Consider the following 18,464-nt stretch of genomic DNA (forward strand, 5'->3'; position numbering starts at 1 on the left):
TATCACATAAAAAACCTGAGTGATTAAAAAGTCGTTTGTGTTTGGCTGAGGTGGAAAAGTAGGTGTGTCAATAAATCAAAATGTGACAAAGTGTAATGGAAACACCCTCAGGGAATAACTCAGGACGTACATGAAGCATGTGAATTTCCATCACGTTTTCCATATAACTTTGACTGAAACTCTTTCATTACACCATCTCTTTGGTTGCTCTTCATAATTAAATCCTTTTTTTTTTTTTTTTGCCATTTACCTGGAGATTGGGTTAAAATGTTTGCTACATTTCGACACTTGACGACTGAGGTCTCCTGAGTTTGAGGTTTCACATAATAACTGTAATTGCACGAGGGAGACTGGCAGGTTTGTATTTTAACAAGACTTGAAAGTTGTGCGCATGATGATATATGAGGGTTTACCCTGCAGGGATGCTAGGGAGGTGAACGTTTATTAAAGTTCCTGTTTAAAAGTACGCTTGATAAATTTGCACTGGAGCTCTCCTGCTGTGTTTGGCAGTCTTGCTGCTGACAGATGGCTTTCGTGTACAGGATTACTCTCCATTATGAGCCCTGAGTATTCACCTGCTGATCTAGGTAATGTGGTTTCTCTGCCCCTCAGTCAGTCTTTGAGGGTGGTCAGCACTAAATACCCCTCATTCAGCACTGTGGGGTAAATATTAATTCAATCCTCTCTAAGTGTGTTCATGTGTTTATCACAGTGGTGTTGTGGGATGTGGGAATACAGTTAAGTGGCCGTTTAGGTGATTTCTTATGCTCTCTTCATCAAGGTGTTTTTTCCTCTCTGGTTTTTTAAAAACCCAGGGCTCCTGAATGAGGAGTGAAAGGGGGATGTCATGGGAGCAAAGAGAACAAAGGGCATAAGAATGAGAGAGGGAAAGAGAGATAGAAAGAAGGGTAGAGAGCATGACATGAAAACATAATGAGGATTGTCATGCCCATGGGGCTTGATGTGAGGAATGTACTGCACAGGGGTTGAGAAAAAGGAGGAATGCAGAAAATTGCCTAAGAAGAGAGGGAGAGAGGAGGAAAAAAGGAGGATAAACACTGTGACCGGGAGGTGACATAACTTTGCTAAGTCAGCGTAGGGAGAATGTGACAGGTTCAGGAGCCAGGATGTGGAGCGCAGCTGTGTTGACCCACAAGCTTCTGGGCGGTGTGGGTGGTGGCTGTGCCTCACATCTGTCGCTTCGGGCCACAAAACCCGGAGGAAATGCAAGCCTTAGTTATATGCTTGCCAAGGGAAAGATGGGCTGTTATCACCCCAACGGTCTGGTTCTTTTCCAGCTCCCAGCACGGCTGGAGTTGTCAGAGAAGTCAGAGCTCGTTGTCACCCTCTGGGTTGCTTTTAGAGAGTTCAGGTTGGGGCTAAAGACCATCACCACATGAGCTTAATGGCAGTCAAACTGGAAAGCAGACATTAAAGTGCACTGGGTGTGTTTGCAACTTCCATCACAGTGCAGAAATGAAACTGTATTTGGGATTTCAAAGGAATGCAGTGGTGGTTTTCTATGTTTTATTTCATCCATTTTCCTAAGCATACCATACACTTTAGATTTCTCATCTTCCAGACGGCCATTGGCTTCAGTTCATACAGCACAGTCTGAAAATGGACTTGCTCAAACCTGCTTTTGATAGGTAATCCATCACTGCAAAACATTTAGTCACCTTTATGTATCAATTCATTCAAAGTTACTTGATCTCTGCTGCATTATGCAACTGCGCTTTAAGTGTTTTAAACTGCAAACAACTGCTTTGGGAAAAGGTCATTAGTGATGTCATCAAGATATACAGGATTTATAGTGAACAGACTAAAACATGCAGACATTGTTACATAACTGTCTTTCTTCAACACACTTTCTTCATACATTCATAGCTGCACAGCTGGCAAAAGATAAAAAAGCAAAAGCCTTCTACGAGGCACAGCATGTCTTACATTTTGTCTAAACAATCTACAAATGCATGTTACCTTCTTGACGAACGACAGCAGCGATCAGAGTACAGAAATTATGGCATTATAACTGTCATGACAGCGGTGCGCTCAGAGCTTCGCAAACACACATCTTTTCCCCAGGTGGAGCTGTCAAAGCCAAGTTTGACGAACAAAAAAGGGCCAAGCATCGGACCGAGGGAAACGCTCGTCAAAGTGGGACTCTCACTCTGTTCTCCTTTGCTGGAGTTCACTGGTGAGTGGATTTATTAATAAGCACAGTTTGTTGTATACTACAGAAATACCTACGGGTCCAATTAGCAATGATGATTCTCTTCAACTGTTGAGGAGCAGAGGTGAGCGCTGGGTGCTCTCGATGCCTCAGTAATAACTGCTGGAGCCATTTATCCACTTCTTTGAATGAAGGAACACAACAACTTTCCACATGAGTCTGACTGGTCTTCCTTTCCACTGTCTTATAAAATGTTCAATTAACAGACAAAGTCAAGCGAAAATGGTGGAAAAACACAACATCAGTAATTATTTGCTTTGAAGCTGTAATGGCACATAGTGTGTTTGACACTGTGGGAGTTAGATGAGAAGATTGACACCACTCTGTTTAATCTGCGAAATTGAGTCTGTCCTCCGGCAAAAAACGAGCCCATAGGTCGTTTGTGCAGCAGGTTATTATGACCCATAGTTATGTTTTGTTGTTAGCAGCCAAAGTAATTATGATGAGACCAAAGTGAAAAGTGAGGTGACATAATGTATAGAGCGACAAAGTCTGCGTCAGCACAAGGTTGGGGTGGATGGATGGGTACAGGAGTATGGTACAGGGGAGCGGTGTTTGATTTCCATGTGAAAGTAGCAGTTCATGTTGTTTCTTTTATCCATGACAGTTCGACAAGTTAACCACATTGTTCTTATTGTAACCATGACAAACAAAGATCATCTAATTTGAGGAAGAACTTATCCTAACCCAAATGACTATCTTTTCCTAAACCTAACCAACCCATGACCATTATTACAGTAACCATGGCAATGAAGGTACAATCCATTTGTTTATTAATATAACCATGACAACCAAGGTGCGGCACGCCTGCTGCCGTAGGGGCGCGATTTGTGGAGACATTCCTATGGGTCATATCAGAGGGTTGAAAAAAACCTGTATGGTTGTTCAGGTTGGAGAAAACTAGTTGGTGAAAAGCAAAGAAAATTGGACACAATCAGGTTAAAAACCTTTTGTGGGAACAACTAGTCAAACAAATACTATATCTAATTCCCTTTTTGGGTAACTGTCCATCACACTGACATATCACTACTTCAGCTGAAGAGAAAATTAGCTGAGAAGATGCAGAGAAAAGAACATTTATAATTGTGTGACAGGAGATAACATTGTATTGTCAACTTTCTATTGGAAAAGTTTACCCTTGAGGCACCTTACAGATGCAAAATCACTCTTTTGTTTTTCACATTATACAGTATGATTTTTTTTTTTCTTAAAAAAGAAGCGATCCTGTCAATTCAGTTGAGTACTGGATCTGTATTCTTATCGCATACCGGCTGAAATAGTTTCTTATCGGCCTCTTTTTTTTTTTCTTTTGATCTTTTCACAAAGAACAGTCAGTTGGGATATACCTCTTTCCTTATTCATCAAGCACTTTGCAATGAAACAATGAAAAGATTAACAATGCAATGCATCAAAGACGGTCTTCAAAGGAAGTGCATTTTCCAGTTTTCTGTAGCTGCGCGGTGATGTAGATAACAAAGGGAAGTTGAGAGGAGAGAAATAAAGGCCTTAAACCTCTCCAGGGGAAACACCTCTCTGCTGCCACTATGTTCTGGCCAAATGCAATTTCCTGAGCACCACACTGCTCTTCAAAGGGAAGAGAAATTGCTCTATCAGAGCAGACACAGTAGAGAGCTGTGAGGAGGTGGGAGTGGGAAAGGGGTGGGGGGGAGTTTAAGGAAAAGTCTTGGACTTGTGAGCTACATAAATTAACTACTACATAAATTATCCATCCCCGTCAAATTAGAAGAAAATATGAAAAGGTCAATAAGATGCTTCAGTGGATTGGAAGGACTATAGACCCTCTGCCCCCCCGACATAAACACACATATGTGCACACACACACACACACACACACACACACATCAAAAACCTATTTACATGCTTAATATGTATGCATTTCATATTCCAGTGCTGAAATGAATTATTGAGGCAGCACTAACCAAATGTTTGGGAGCACAACCAGAAGACTGTCTTGAATCCTATCAGGGAAAAGCGGTGATACGATGTTTGGGTTTAGGAGAAGGGCGCTCTGCTCGGCCAACAACTGCTGCATCATTAAAGTGCCATAGAGCCACAATCTTCACCTCTCAGTTCAAGAGTCTGTTTGTTTGGGGAAGTTAACATTTTCTTTTCTTACTCTGAGGAGAACAAATTAAAGGCCGTTATGTTTCAGCGTGCAGTGTGAAGGCCAGCTGAAAGGCTACCTCTCATAATGTCATTATGCCTTTTTCACAGCAAACATTTTGACTTGCCACAGTGGGAAAAGCACAGATGTTACCAATAACATCAACAATGACTCTGTACTAGTGTCCCAGTAAGTCATGACAGTGCGACAGTGAGCAAGCACACACAATTCAACAAGACCCTGAAACTGAGGCAGCAAATGGCTTCCAGCTGTGTGTGGATTCACAGAGTCCACTAGGTCCAGAGTTTAGGAGCCACAACCTGGTGGGCAGGGTCTGCTCTAGTTTTGAGGCTAGTGTGAGCTGCAACCAACATGACCTCATAATCAGACTGAACTGCCATTTCATTTCACTTCATGCATTCATTTATTTATTTATTTCTGTTTGAATCACTGAACAAATTGCAGATTAGAGCTCTAGAACCAGGATACAACCAACAAGCCCTGAGTTCAGTTTCACAAAGATACCTGGACCTGGACTATGGCTTAAGAAGACACAAACACAGGATAAGGTGGATTTGTATCTGACTATCTCTTTAACATTTCTTTCTTTCCTAATGTTTTATGATATAGGAGCCGTGCATTTTACTTCTCCTCTCTAGCCGTATTTTTTCACTTGTCACTCAGCTATTTGTGCCACAGCCGAGTGCAACACTATGAATGACTTCCTGGAGAGATTGTGTGCTGTTATCTACATTTTCCAGTCTAGCCATTCACGACAACTACAAGCACACTGGATTTCCAACGAGGTTGAACTGCATGTCTTAAGAGCTAGTTTGGAGAGACCATACACCAGCTCTTAGATCAAAGCAGCGTCTAAATCCATCACTTGCATCAGTAGTTCTTGACTTGACTGTCTTATATAGGAGTAATTTGTCATAATTTCTGGATAAACATTTTTTTCAAACTCAAAGCTATGGCATATGTAGTACTGTCTGCCATAAATTTTAGGTGCCTGGATTCTGAGCGTGTAAATCTATACACTATATATTTCCCCAAAAATTCCACAATGCAACAAAAAAAGTACTTTCTGCTAACAATCCAACAAAGCAATGCACTGCCCTATCTTCTGACTCCCACACCCACCTGCTCATATTCCCCAGTCACCCACTTAGCACCGTTACTTATACCGACCATTTCCACCTGCTCCCTGCCAGACTGTCATTCTTGCCTTGTGCCTTTACATTCCAGCCACCTGTCCCTGCACCAGGATCTGAAATCTGAACCTGCACCTTCCTCCTGCCCTGATCACCAACTGGTCTTTTACACTTATGTCCTTTTCCTTGCTGCCTTGACAAAATGTGAAAATTACTGTTGTGCGACTCAACAGCTGTCAGCGTTGACACAAAATGATGGTGATTAGTGATTAGTAAGTGTCTCAAATCTCTCGCAATCTCAATATATACAGCTCACTGCTGAGTAAATAACTGAGTGTCCATTACACAGGGAGCAGTGAATGAGTGGGCAAGGGAGTGATTTTGAACACAGCCTATTACTGACTAAGCAACCACATCAAACATCCCAGCTCCCTTTACTCCAGCAGAAAACTTTTGCCTTCTGTAATAATTCAACAGTGACAAGGACTTTTTACTTGGGGGGGAGGGGGGAGGGGGGGTTAACAATAAAAAAAACTTCCAGTAGTATAAAATCTCAGTGCGGTGCAGACCTGTAGCAGACCAGTCAGACTTTTTTGTGCAAAAAAAAAAAAAAAAAATCCTCACTGATGCATATTTCCTTGTGGTTACTGTGGTCTGTAAAAACTCCTTCTCTTCTCATTACTCGCTCCAACACATGTTAACATCAGTTCTGAATTAGCCTGGGGGCAGGCTGGCTAACTTGTTAGACTTGAAATATGTTTGAATATGTTAAAATATTACAAGACACAAGAACTTTATTCTCAACCCAGTACACAGTAGGGATGGAATTTAGTTTCTCTGTGGCCAGTGGTTCTGCAATTAACACTTAAACAATGCAAAATAAAACAGTGAACATAAGGTGCAAAAAGGGAATATAATGAGTGTAGACAGAAAAAAAAGTGCAGGAAACAAGACAAGACAAGAACTGTGGAAAAAGTGAATATTGTAAAAACACTGACCTCTGAGGTAGAGTGGGTGACAGTAGACTTTGAGACCGACAGGTGATACAGAGCTGTAGTGTCTCTCTGACCATGCAGGGCTCTGAATGTGATCACAAGAATTTAACTCTATTGTAAAGAAGTCAAAACAGACCAGAGTTGCTACTTGCTGCCAGACTCATCTTACAAATAAGGTAATTTAATCTTGCTGCTTCAAACAGCAGTCAGAGACATTTTAAAAAAGCTTCCAGTAGTTTTGCTTTCACTGGATTGATAGAAAAAATAGTAAAATTGCCCCAAAGCAGAAATCTCACCTCAAAGCTGCTTCAGTGCAGCCGCCACAGTAAGTGGCTGTGTGTAGAGCTTTGGTCTCATTGTATATGAATGTGTGTATAAATGTTCCCCACCAAAAATACATCTCTTAAGTCAACTCTTCTGGTTAAATCAGGGTAAAATAAACATGTGATTCTACACAGTTCACACACTTGACACAACATGTTAAGTTCCCTTTACACCAGCACAATGTCCGCTGAAGATAAATGGGAATCTTCTTGGGGTTAAAAAAACTACCATAAAACTTAAGCCAATCTATTCAGTGAGGTTGCTGGGTGGAATGATCAATGTTCAGCTCCAAATTAAAAACCACATCACATGCCAGTGACTATTGGCAACAGTGTCGGGCGTGCCTGCAGCAACAGCAGGGTTTATGGCAGAGACATCACAGTCTGAGAGCTCTGCTTTTTGCCACAGGGAAAACTTGTGCATCGGTCAGTCACATATATATAATGTCAATGGACTGTTAAAACACAATTCTTTGACCTGCTTCACTGCTTTATTCCACATCTCTTCTCCACGAGGGTTTAATTTCAAAGGACACTGCTGTACAATGCAACCCCTCCCCTGTTTTGAAGTAGAAACTGATAATAAAAAGATGAAAAGGTAGATGTAAACATGTACACAGAGCCACGGGGATTCAACTAAATAAATCAAAAGCTCAAAACAGTGTTTGATCATAAATTTTAACAAGGACTTGTCAGCACAGATTCAAAACATTTTATACACAGACTGATAAACACACTCCGACGTGATCATCACAAAAAGCAGAAAAGGAAGGAATTCATGACAACAGTGTCAATCTGTCTGTCTGTCTGCACTCTAAATGTTTGTCTGTACTTCTGGGAATAAGAGACATACAGACCACTACTGTGACAAATTTTCACCAGAGAAGGTTTCGATTCAAACCAGCAGCATGCACAGAAAAAACTCAGCAGGTACCCTGAGGTCAGAGAGCTACACACTTTTCCTTCGGTTCACTCAGAGGTTTGCTCTTTGTTTGCTGTGGGGGGTTCATCATTCTTTAACCCCACTATAAATATATAATCTTTTGATTTAACATTGTGTGTCATCTGCACTCCACTATTCAAACATCAAATCAAATGCGTTTTGTGTTTTCAAAATGACCTTCATTTTAAAGGATACATGTGGTGATATTCTATATTATTTTTTAACTGTAAAAAAAAGAACCCCCCCCCCCCAAAAAACAAACAAACAAACAAACAAACAAAAAAAACAGCTGTGCTATGTCAATGTTTGTTAAGGACTATTTTGGAAACACTTTGAATGTCGACATCATGATGCAAATCTTTCTTTCACAAGTAACAAAATCTCCCAGCCGGCACCAATAAAGTTCACTTATCATCATGCTATAATTTGTTGTTAACATAAGTGTGAAAATGCATTTTTACAGAGGATTATTTGTGGGACTATTTCTTGGCTGCTGGGAGTAACTTCCTGGAGTCTTGAAGAAATACTCCAGCATGCAACCGCCCCATAACACCGGAATGTGTTGTTTTTATACTTTGGGTTTTTTACGAATGAAATAACTGAGCTGCAACTTGTTAATTAGTAAGTTTCTGAGGTGTTGGCTGTAACTTCATGTTTGAGTAGTAAATCAGGGTCCTGAAACCAGTTTGTATAGATGGTGCTGAATCCTCAAGGCCACTAGATGTTGCACTAGACCACCAGCGTCTCAGACCGAAACAAATGGCTCCTCAGCCACACCTCAGGCCTCCGTTTGGCCACACACCCCCCTCCCTCCCCTCACATTCTCGATCAGCAAGGTGTCACGGAGCCAAGTGAAAGCGTCCACTAAACACACAACAAGTCGCAAAACTGAATAAAATTACCCCCCGTACACACAACCCAACAAAAACAATTTAACCGCAACCAATCGCGAAATGCTCCACTGACAGTTAGCCAGCTAGCAATAGCAACATTTGCAGAACAAATTCATAATAGTAGTAACAGTAAGTCAGATAACGTTATCATGCTACAATAGCCCTCACTAATGAAAACAGACATGTAGCACCAAGTTACTTACACATGGAGATAAAGAAGCAAGTTCTGAGTCAAGCTGGAGCCCTTTAGCAGCTCATAGGGTTCCCATCATGATAAAGACAGAGCAGTATTGGTTCCATGGTTGGACTGGGAAAGAAATTCAGCCTTGGACTTCACCCACAGTTGCACAAATGACACTGAAGGAACTGGTAAAGACACTGGAGCTGGCAAAAACTTCCACCAGCCAAACAGGATCCAACAATCCAATTCGAAGCTTGAATTCAGCCTTGCATTTACCTGGCAGTCACCCAAAACAAACTTGCTGGATATTTTAAGGTCCACCAATTGACCGGATTTTGAGCCAGTTGTCCCCATGAGCAGTCGGCTCTGATCTCAGAGGCTTTTTTAGATTTCCTCCAATGAAGAAATAACTTCTTCATGAAGAAATAACTTCTTCATGGGAGGAAATTCTGGAAGATCATGTTCACCTGAACACTGCACACTGCAGTGTCAGCTTGCGTGTGGACAGTGCCTGTGTGTTTACATGTGGGGAAGGTTTAACAGGAGGGAGTCAAATGCAAGAACATCCCACTTTCTCAGACCGAAAACAGAGAAACTCAGATCACAACAAAGGGGTTGTGACTTCATTCTAGGACACCATTACTCCACTATGTCTTTCCACACAAAATAGTTGTTTACTGCTACATTATTATTTAAAATTAAAAAAAGAAGAAAATTTAATTAATTAATTCAGGGCCTATAATCATGAGGTCATTTTTAAATCAGATTTGCTGACAATAAGGAAAATAACAAATATCATCACACTTATCATTTAATTAGGATCAAATCAACTTACCACTTTGAAGTCTTCCGCTCTGCATTCACTGCCATGGAAGTGGCAGGAGAGCAGCATTTCGTTGATATCATGACCTGTGCGGTCATAAAACTCCCGCATGTTGAAGGGTCGCGGCTTGAAATTGTGGAAGTCGGCTTTGACCTTCAGGCTCTCCAGGACACTCTCCTCCACAAGGTGAATGTCCCTGATCTCATACCTGCACAGGCAAACAGAAAGAAAAAAAGCTCAAGAAAATATTTTATGCATTTCTAAATGCAAATTTTATGTCCCGTACTTTGGTATGGATTGATGAATGGATCAGTGCGTTTCCTTGAACAGCATGTCTTCACAGTGAGTAATCACTGCCTGTTGATAAATCAGACTTCATAAAAGTGAATTTCAGCCTTTAAAACTTTTTCCACACTTCAGGGAGGTTTATGAGTCTTTATCAGTGAACATTTACTCCAGGGTAAAAAAAATCAGTCCAGAATGAATGAAGGGACAAAGAAACAGTCAGTAAAAATCTTCTAGATGTTTTTTCTGTGGCACTTTCTGGCTCTGAAATGATAGTACCACCAGAGCATAATGCTTTATCGTACAGTATGTAATAAAGTTCAGACAAGAGCTGTATAGGCCCATAAACCCAGTCGTCCATTTCCTGTTGATGCAGCAGCTTCAGGCAACACAGTACTTCAACTCCGGTCTGAGTTATCTGGATTCAGACTTGGAGACAAATGTGTTTGTGTTCATGTTGATTGGATTGTTTTGGCCATGAGGACATTTTGTTAAACTTTCATGCAAATTCTTAAACTGACTGATAGCTCCCTTTAAAAGTCTGATTAAATTATTACATTAAAGGCGTGGAAAACGTACGGCAAGAAGAAGGACTCTGAATGAAGTCACTCATTACAAGTATGCGCATTATACAAAATCTTCCAGTTACTTCTTCCACTACAAGAAAGATACATTTCCGTGAATTGCTCGCTATGCTTTGATCCAAATTCCACATCAAAACATGCAAATAAACTTGCAGAATGGGACGTCCTTTTTCACTTTGTTACTGGTTCATTTTCTTGTGTATCATAAGATGTTGTTATGGTGGATAGATGATGGCAATGTTGGTCCTCACCACGTTAGTCCAGTCGGAAATATCTCGACGACTACTTGACATTCACAGTGCCCAGAGGATGAATCCTTAAAGATCAAAATTTTAATTCATCCAGTAAAATATCTCAACATCTACTGGTTACTGGCACATTATTTAGTACAGACATGATTCTCAGATGATGTATTCTGACTACTTTAATGATGCCCCGACTTTTCCTTTAGCACCACCTTAAGCTTCTGCTCTTAAATGTTTCAACAACTACTGGGTAGATTGGCAAGAAATTTGGTTCAGACAATCAGATTCATCCCCTGAGGAAGAAATGAAAAACTTTGTTGATCCCCTTTACTTTTCATCTCACGCCATCTTTAGGTCAAATTTTTGATTTGTCCAATACTAAATACCTGCAAGACATTCCCATCAGCCTCAGCTGTATTTTATCTTTAAACCTACCATTTTTTATATCTTTAGAGATTCTTTACAAGCAACCTCATGCTTTGCATTTAAAGTTTGGTATCCACATCCAATACACTGTGTGCTGCGTCTGGTCCATATATTTGATGTAAAATTGAGATGTTAAGGTTGTTGTTTTCTGGTCTTACAGAAAATCCTGGATTACAATGATGTAATAGAATATTTTAAATTTATTAGACTGTTTAATGAAATGAACAATAATTTCACCTCATGTTTCATCATATCCTCGTGACTAATTATAGATTCTCTCTTAGTAATATCTTGTGTAAGCACCAAGAGCCATGGCACATTATTGATTGCTTGGTTTTCAGTTGCATTTCTGTGATGTTTAATTTTGTTTATATCATCAACCACTGTCTTTGTTTAACCACATTGAGAATAAAGGCCTGTGAGTGACTGAGCGGGAGCCAGTCAAACCACATCACACACAGAGTTGTCGGTGGCACTGGGAAATTTCCTTTTATTTAATGGAGCTCACACAAATCTGACCACGCTGCCTCGTATTAAAAGAGAGCGGAATAGCTGTAACTGTGCCTGCTCTCTACCCTTGCTGTGATCTCCCACTGAGCTATTATTAAAAATGTCACCATTTTAATGGACTCACCAAAGAGCAGATTGCTTGGAGTTTTTTCTGAACACTGCCTCAACTGAAAGGCCTTTTAGAAATTTCTCATGTGAATCTAGCTACTGGTGTGAATATAGTTCTTTATTGAGCTTTTGTGGAACGTAGTATTAATACATCCTATGGATTTTATGCATTACACGAATAAGGATGAGATTCAGCAATTTATGTACAGCTGGTAATGTATGACAAAATTACAACATCGTTATTACATATTACACTATTAAATTTTTTATAAAACTTGGAACAAGGTCCAGTAATCCTATTGTTTTTCATTTTCATGAGGGAAATGGGCCATTTAACAGTCTAACTGAAATCTTCCAAACATTAAATCAATAAAAACCAACCTCATTTATGTTTAAAAATTAGTTCATACATTAGGACTAGGCTAAGCCCCATTATGGCAGAGGCGGAGAGTGTTTTTGTTTGATTGAAAGAGAACTTAATTGAGGGGAGGCATTTGCTCCCCGCTGTTTGTGTAGTGGACAAACCTGCCAAGAAGGCACTTATGAGATAAAATCCCATAAGAATGAGCCATCAGGATCCACGAAGGCTGACACTTGCAGCTTAAATATCATGCCACAAGACATTTCCCAGATCAGTGACTCCAAACATGGGAAGTAGGCGGAGAATAGTCTTAAATGGATTTCATGCCACAAGCACTTTCATTTCTGGCCGGGGGTATAACAGCTAAGTGTGCCATTTCATCGCCTCTCTTGCCAAGGGAGGCAGGATAATGAGCACTAAACCTACTTCACAGTGTAAGAGTTGAGATGAGTACATGGAAAAGGAAACTTAGAAGGAAAATCAGTCCAGTTTACGCTTTGGTCTCCAACTTTGAAAAGTCTTCCTTATGAGATTAGAAGATGTATTCATGTAGAAACATCCAGATGGCAAATGCTGATTATCAGTCACACCACTGTCTCCACACCACAGGGAAAAAAATGTCAATTTTAGTGTTCAGTCTGGGATCTTCATTAAAGATTTAGGGTAGAAGTTGGCTGCATACCCACATAAAAGTAAAACCACTAGAGGACTTTAGCACTGGATGGTATCCTGTCCTAGATCTGTTTAACTGACAGACGGTCAGAGGTTTACTTTATTTGAGCTTTGAACCTTTACTTTTTTATTTTTTTGATCACTCGGGTGACACACACACACACACACACACACACACACGTTTCATTATCACTGCCTCTGTTGACATTTGGACAATATTACAACACCACAGGCATAGCAACATGTTTCATCAAACAGCTTCCAAAGCCAGGATTAGTCACAGTCTCTCACTTTGTGAGATCTTTCTTCCTTCACCTCTGCTTCATGGACAGCCTTGTGCTTGATCTTAATAATTCAAAATGTGTCGTTCATTCAAAACAGTTAATTTTTTTCATGTGGAAACTATCAAGAGAAGCCAAATCTTTGACAGATCAGAAACAAGTGGATTTAATGCACAGTAGTTGGGTCTTGGGCAGCTTTGTGAAAGACAAAGAGCACGAGGATTTAAATGTATAAATGACAAAATACCCAGAGCATCTGCCATTTCACTTGTAATCAAGGGAAGCTGCCTCTCCACATCTTTCCCTCCTGTGCAAACAGTACACACTCTTGTATCCAGAGATTTCAGCTGCAAAAACAAGACATCTGGAGTTTTCTGATTATAATGCCTCAGTTAATTCAAGCGTGAGAAGCCTCCTCTCCCAACACAGCAACACTCAACAAGAAAGAAACTATTGAGTGAGACACAAGTACATGGTAAAAATACTATTCTGAGTAGAGGTCCTGCAGTGATGTTTATCAGCAGGATTACACAAAAAGTACTACTTGATGGAGGGATGAATAATGGCCCAGGGAAGAACTCACAAAATTTTGGTGCTGATCTAGTTAAAGGGGCAGATTTATTTTTTTTTAGGAATCACTTTGTTTAACATTGCTGACACTTTCATCATTTTCTCAGGATATGGGATATAATGTATGAATGAAAAAAAAATTCTGACATATTAATGGTGTTGAGATCTATGAGTATGTACAAAACATTTTGCAGATCCAGATAATACTCTTGTTCTCACAGATATGTGTAGGATTGTTTGGCCTTGCCTTACTGAGGCATTAATGTGTGAGCAGCATTTTACTGTAATAGTTTTAATGGACCCAATCTTAACAATTTTATATATATTAGATTTTAATGTATAATAAATATAATATTGTACAAAATCTTTTCTTTTTTTTTTCGTAACTCTTAATCTGCAAAACTGACAGTAACTATCGCTGTCAAATGTGATAGTGGAGTCTAAAGTACAATATTTGCCCCTGAAATACAGAGGAGCAGAAGTATAAGGTGGCATCAAATGGAAATACTCAAGTAAAGCAGCCTACAAGTGCCTCAAATGCAGTACTTGGAGACTTTCTATGAAGAAGTGATGAAATATTTAAGGATAACTTAAGGACAAATAATAATGAATAAGCCGCATGCAGTATAAAAAACATTGTACACTGAATCTGATTGTGTGCATACCTCTGGTTGAGCAGGGCCAGCAGCTCCCCTGCGTGGTACAGGTCATTGCGCGTCACCCGGCTGAAGCGGAACGCGTTCAGGTTACAAAAAGTGACCGCGGGAAACGTCATGATCGGGGTCGTGACCTCGTCCAGTTTGGTGACGTGCGGGTACTCGAGGTAGAAGTGGATCCGGTCCACGCACACGTACAGCAAGAAGGTCAGAGAGCCCAAGAAAAACACGACCCACAGGCAACGTTTGATGCAGAACCGCTCGTACGTGAAGATGTGAGAGATTCCGTGCAGGGTCGAGCTGTGCGCAAAAACTTCTATGGGTGGAGGTTGATTTGAGTCCATTTCTTCGGTTTCTACTTTGAGATCCATTGTCACTGTGCAACAAGCTCCAAATAGATTCAAGACACTTTGTTAAAAATAGGCAGAGCCGATATTCATTCACCTGTGGCATAAACTGCCATTATCCACCCGAGCAGGTGCGAACGCGCAGACGGCCACTGCTGGACTTGGTGCGGTCTGGTCGCCATCTCTCAGACACGCTGAGAGAGAAACATTTCGAGCCTCTGTCGCTCTTTTAAAAAGTCACACGAGTGAGAATTGTGATCAAAAGTAACGCATTTCACAAAGGCAGACATGCAGAGGCAGAGTGACTCTTCAAAGCCATGCATCACCAAGATGTCAAAAAGAAGGTCCATTACCACTGCACTACTGAGATGTTTTGCAGGTTTCTCACCGGGTTGCAGTAAAGCAAAGAAAAAAGAGACGATTGACAAAGTGTTTTATCAGCCTGTGAATTCGCTGGTCGATCATAAGTCCAGTGAAGCAGGCGTCATTCCTGCACGCCAACAAGAGGAACCCCGGAGACCGCACAGAGAAAGAAATCCTCCTGACACTTCAGCTCATTTAGTCAGAGTTGCTCTGTGGTTCCGCTGCACGCATGTCGCCCTCAGTCAGTAGGTGTTCACACCAGAGCAGGAGATTTGATTTACTCGGGAATCTGTAAACGTGTGTGAAAGTCAGACGGTTGGTTGTTCTGGTTGGTGGTGAGTCGTGAGCTTTCCTCCGCTCTTGTTTTGTGTGTGTGTGTGTGTGTGTGTGTCTGGTAGCAGCAGCAGCAGCGGTGGACGAGAGGGGAGAGGAGAGTGAGTTACTGTAGTTTCACATGTTCACTTCACAAGACCACAGCCCGAGTAGGGAGGGGGAGAGAGAGAGAGAGAGAGAGAGAGAGAGAGAGAGAGAGAGAGAGACTTAAAGAGTAGTAGGCCTGTGTGTCAGTCATTACTACCATTTTCTGTGATGGTGGTTTCAAAATATTCGTTTCATTACAGTGAGAGAGATCGATAGATGATAAAACAACCATAACTATCAACAGCCATTGCTAAAGAAAAAAATAAAAATACACTGCACACAAACCTAGACGTTATATTTGGATCTAAACAGACAATACCAATAGGCAGAAAATTGAGAAAGACATTGAAGGGTAATTCCAGCAATTCTATATTGTACCTTCTAACAGTGTGGTCTCATCAGATTCAGATTTTTAAAAAGAAAGCTCAAAAGTGAAGCAGTAGAGGCTGAGATATTCAGACTTTTAGTTACTAAAGCTACAGTTCCCATCAAAATTTATTAGTGCAAGTACTTAATCCTAACTTGGTTTTGTCCATATTCATAAAACTCACCAATATTTGGAAGCCCAAAAAGGAGCTACACTGAAATGCAAATGTAAACATGAACATGAAATTCCAACATGGTATAATACTTATCACATATGTGTTGTTTGAATGAAAATTAGAATGAATGAGTCTTTCAGCATACTTGGTCATACTTAAGCTATGTTTCTAAGGTGGAAAAATTATGTTTTCATTATCTTATTATTGTACGACCTGAATCTGAGGCAACACTCACACTTGTAACCTCAGATTTCATTCAGGGAATAAATTTCCCCCAATTATTAAGGGCAATCTAGTAGGATTTCCGTTTGTTTTCGTTTCACTTTAAGAAATTATCACACATCCATCTATTTATTGCCAAAAGACAGGTCGTAGCATCATTTGGTTCAGCAGGGATGTACAGTTGTGTGTCATCTGCATAAGTAGGGAAACATACGTTGTGTTGTCAGCATGTACAGTAACGGACCAAGGCAGCCCCCTTGAGGAACCCCAAAACAGATGTCATGTTGCTCAGACTGACAAAAGTTTTTGCCCTTGATTTTGTTTGCTTTGAACCAGTTTAACCAGCAGCCAGACAGCCCAACCAACTCTTCAAGACAATTGATTGGGATATCTTAGTCAGCTGTATCAAACACTGTCCCTAGGTCTGAGACCATATTTTCACCAGAGTTTAGTCTGAGTTTGCTGATTATTTAAATAAGAGCACTTTCAGTGCTGTGGTATGTTCTAAAGCCTGACTGAAATTCCTCTGGGAGATCGTTTTCTTTAAGAAAGAGGTTTGTTTGCACTGAAACTCTCTTTTCAAGTATCTATAGTCGGTCAATGCATTACCACTTTTGGGTTAACGTTTTAGCAACTTCACAGCACAAGATAGAAAAAGAATTTCTGGCATTTTTGCTTTAAAAAAAAGATTGATTAAATGATTAATCAATTACTTATGCTTTCTTTCATTACTATGGAGTATGTCCTTATATGGTGTTGTATAGTATATTGCATAAGTAATGTCATTAAAGTGTAATAATGTGCAAACTATTTTTTGTCTTTTTTTCTTACATTCTGAATTTATCAAGTTTAAACTTGAATTTTAGAGAGGATGAGGTCTTCACTTTGTAAACATGAATTATGAACATGTCTACAAGGAGAGAGAAGGGGTGAGGGTGTCTGAACTGCAACACTCCAAAAACAAAGTCATTACCAGGCACCAGAATAAAAAAGAAAATTAATGATACTGTCTTTGATATGTTTAGATTGGCCCATGAATAAACAATGACATTTAGTCCCCAGCTGGATACTGGCGTGAAAAATGGATCTGGCTGTGCAACAAGGCTGAATCAAGCTTTGTTAAAATGACAAAATATTTATTACCTGTCATAAAAGATGCATTACCCACCATGAATACATCCGCATGAAGAAAAAAAAAATCCTAATCTGTGACATTAAAACTCTGGTAGATTTGCCACTGTGCCCAGAGGCTACTCTCCTCCTTTTCCCAAAGGTGTATGGTTTCAGATGTGTGACTGTGTGATATTGTGTTAAATCAATGATGTTTCCCTCATCCGGTTGTGGTGCAATTTAACTGAGTCATTTGCTCAAGTTCTCAAGTATTTTCGGATAAGTACATTTTCTGAATACATCCTCCACCAGTGTCATAGAGTAACAAACACTTGTAATGATAATGCCAAGGATGGATTACAAAGTGACACAAAAAGAGATATAACAACTACAAAGTGACACAAAATGACCACAAAGAGACTCAAAACAACTATGCCCTCTCCACCATGGCCCTCCTAAAACACCATTCAAGGGTGCAGTGGTAGTTTATATTTATATTATCAGCTGATGCCAGTATTTTTACTGTGTGGAGAAAGCTTTAACAACAGGATTTAGACCGATGCTTTATTTATTTGCAAATAAAAAGAACAATGTAATCTGGTACTTTTTATAGGGAAAATAATGTTCTGATACGGCGCTTTTTGCTAATAGTTTAGTTCAACCCCTTAAATTTTCACAAAGTAGCTTTAATGTTATTAAAACCACATTATTCCCACGCTGTGACAGTTTCCTTAACTTATTAGTTATATTCATATTAAGTTAAATTTGTGAATTTCCCCACTGTGGGACTAATATAAAGGCCATTTTATCTTATTCTAGCTCTCCTGAAGCCATGTGATAGCAATCACCATTCTGATCAAATAATCAGGAGGTAAATGGGAACTTGGAGATGTGTGGGGGCCTGCTCGGAGTGTGTCAGGCAAGGGATAAGCGAATAAGCACTTTTTTGTTTTGCAGATTGGCCCTTAATCCAGATGAATCCGGCCATGGATTTGACAGGTGTGGCAGACTGGCTGCTGTCCGTGGTGCTGATGTGTCCCGACCTGCCCCGGCGGGTCCGGGTGTTCCTCTCCGGACCTGCAGGGGCGGCAG

The 18,464-nt window shown here is 40.3% G+C and overlaps 1 protein-coding gene across 2 annotated transcripts in view; it reads right to left on the reverse strand.

Moving 5' to 3' along the window:
- The window catches only part of LOC139620852 (acid-sensing ion channel 1-like), a 52,928-nt gene that overhangs the window by 32,223 nt on the left and 2,241 nt on the right, over positions 1 to 18,464 (reverse strand). Inside the window, exons 1-2 of one of the 2 annotated variants that reach the window (XM_071476803.1) lie at positions 14,378 to 15,510; positions 9,683 to 9,878 (exon numbers count right to left, since the gene is read on the reverse strand). In XM_071476803.1, the coding sequence (XP_071332904.1) occupies positions 9,683 to 9,878; positions 14,378 to 14,739 (558 nt within the window). In that variant the 5' untranslated portion in view covers positions 14,740 to 15,510. Of the gene's footprint in view, positions 1 to 9,682; positions 9,879 to 14,377; positions 15,511 to 18,464 lie in introns of those variants that run through there. The other variant, XM_071476804.1, reaches the window with a different exon arrangement.

This window comes from Trachinotus anak, unplaced genomic scaffold (genome assembly GCF_046630095.1).
Source record: "Trachinotus anak isolate AG129_WGS33_773 ecotype Australia unplaced genomic scaffold, CSIRO_AGI_Tana_v1 ptg000004l, whole genome shotgun sequence".
Classification (NCBI taxonomy): domain Eukaryota; kingdom Metazoa; phylum Chordata; class Actinopteri; order Carangiformes; family Carangidae; genus Trachinotus; species Trachinotus anak.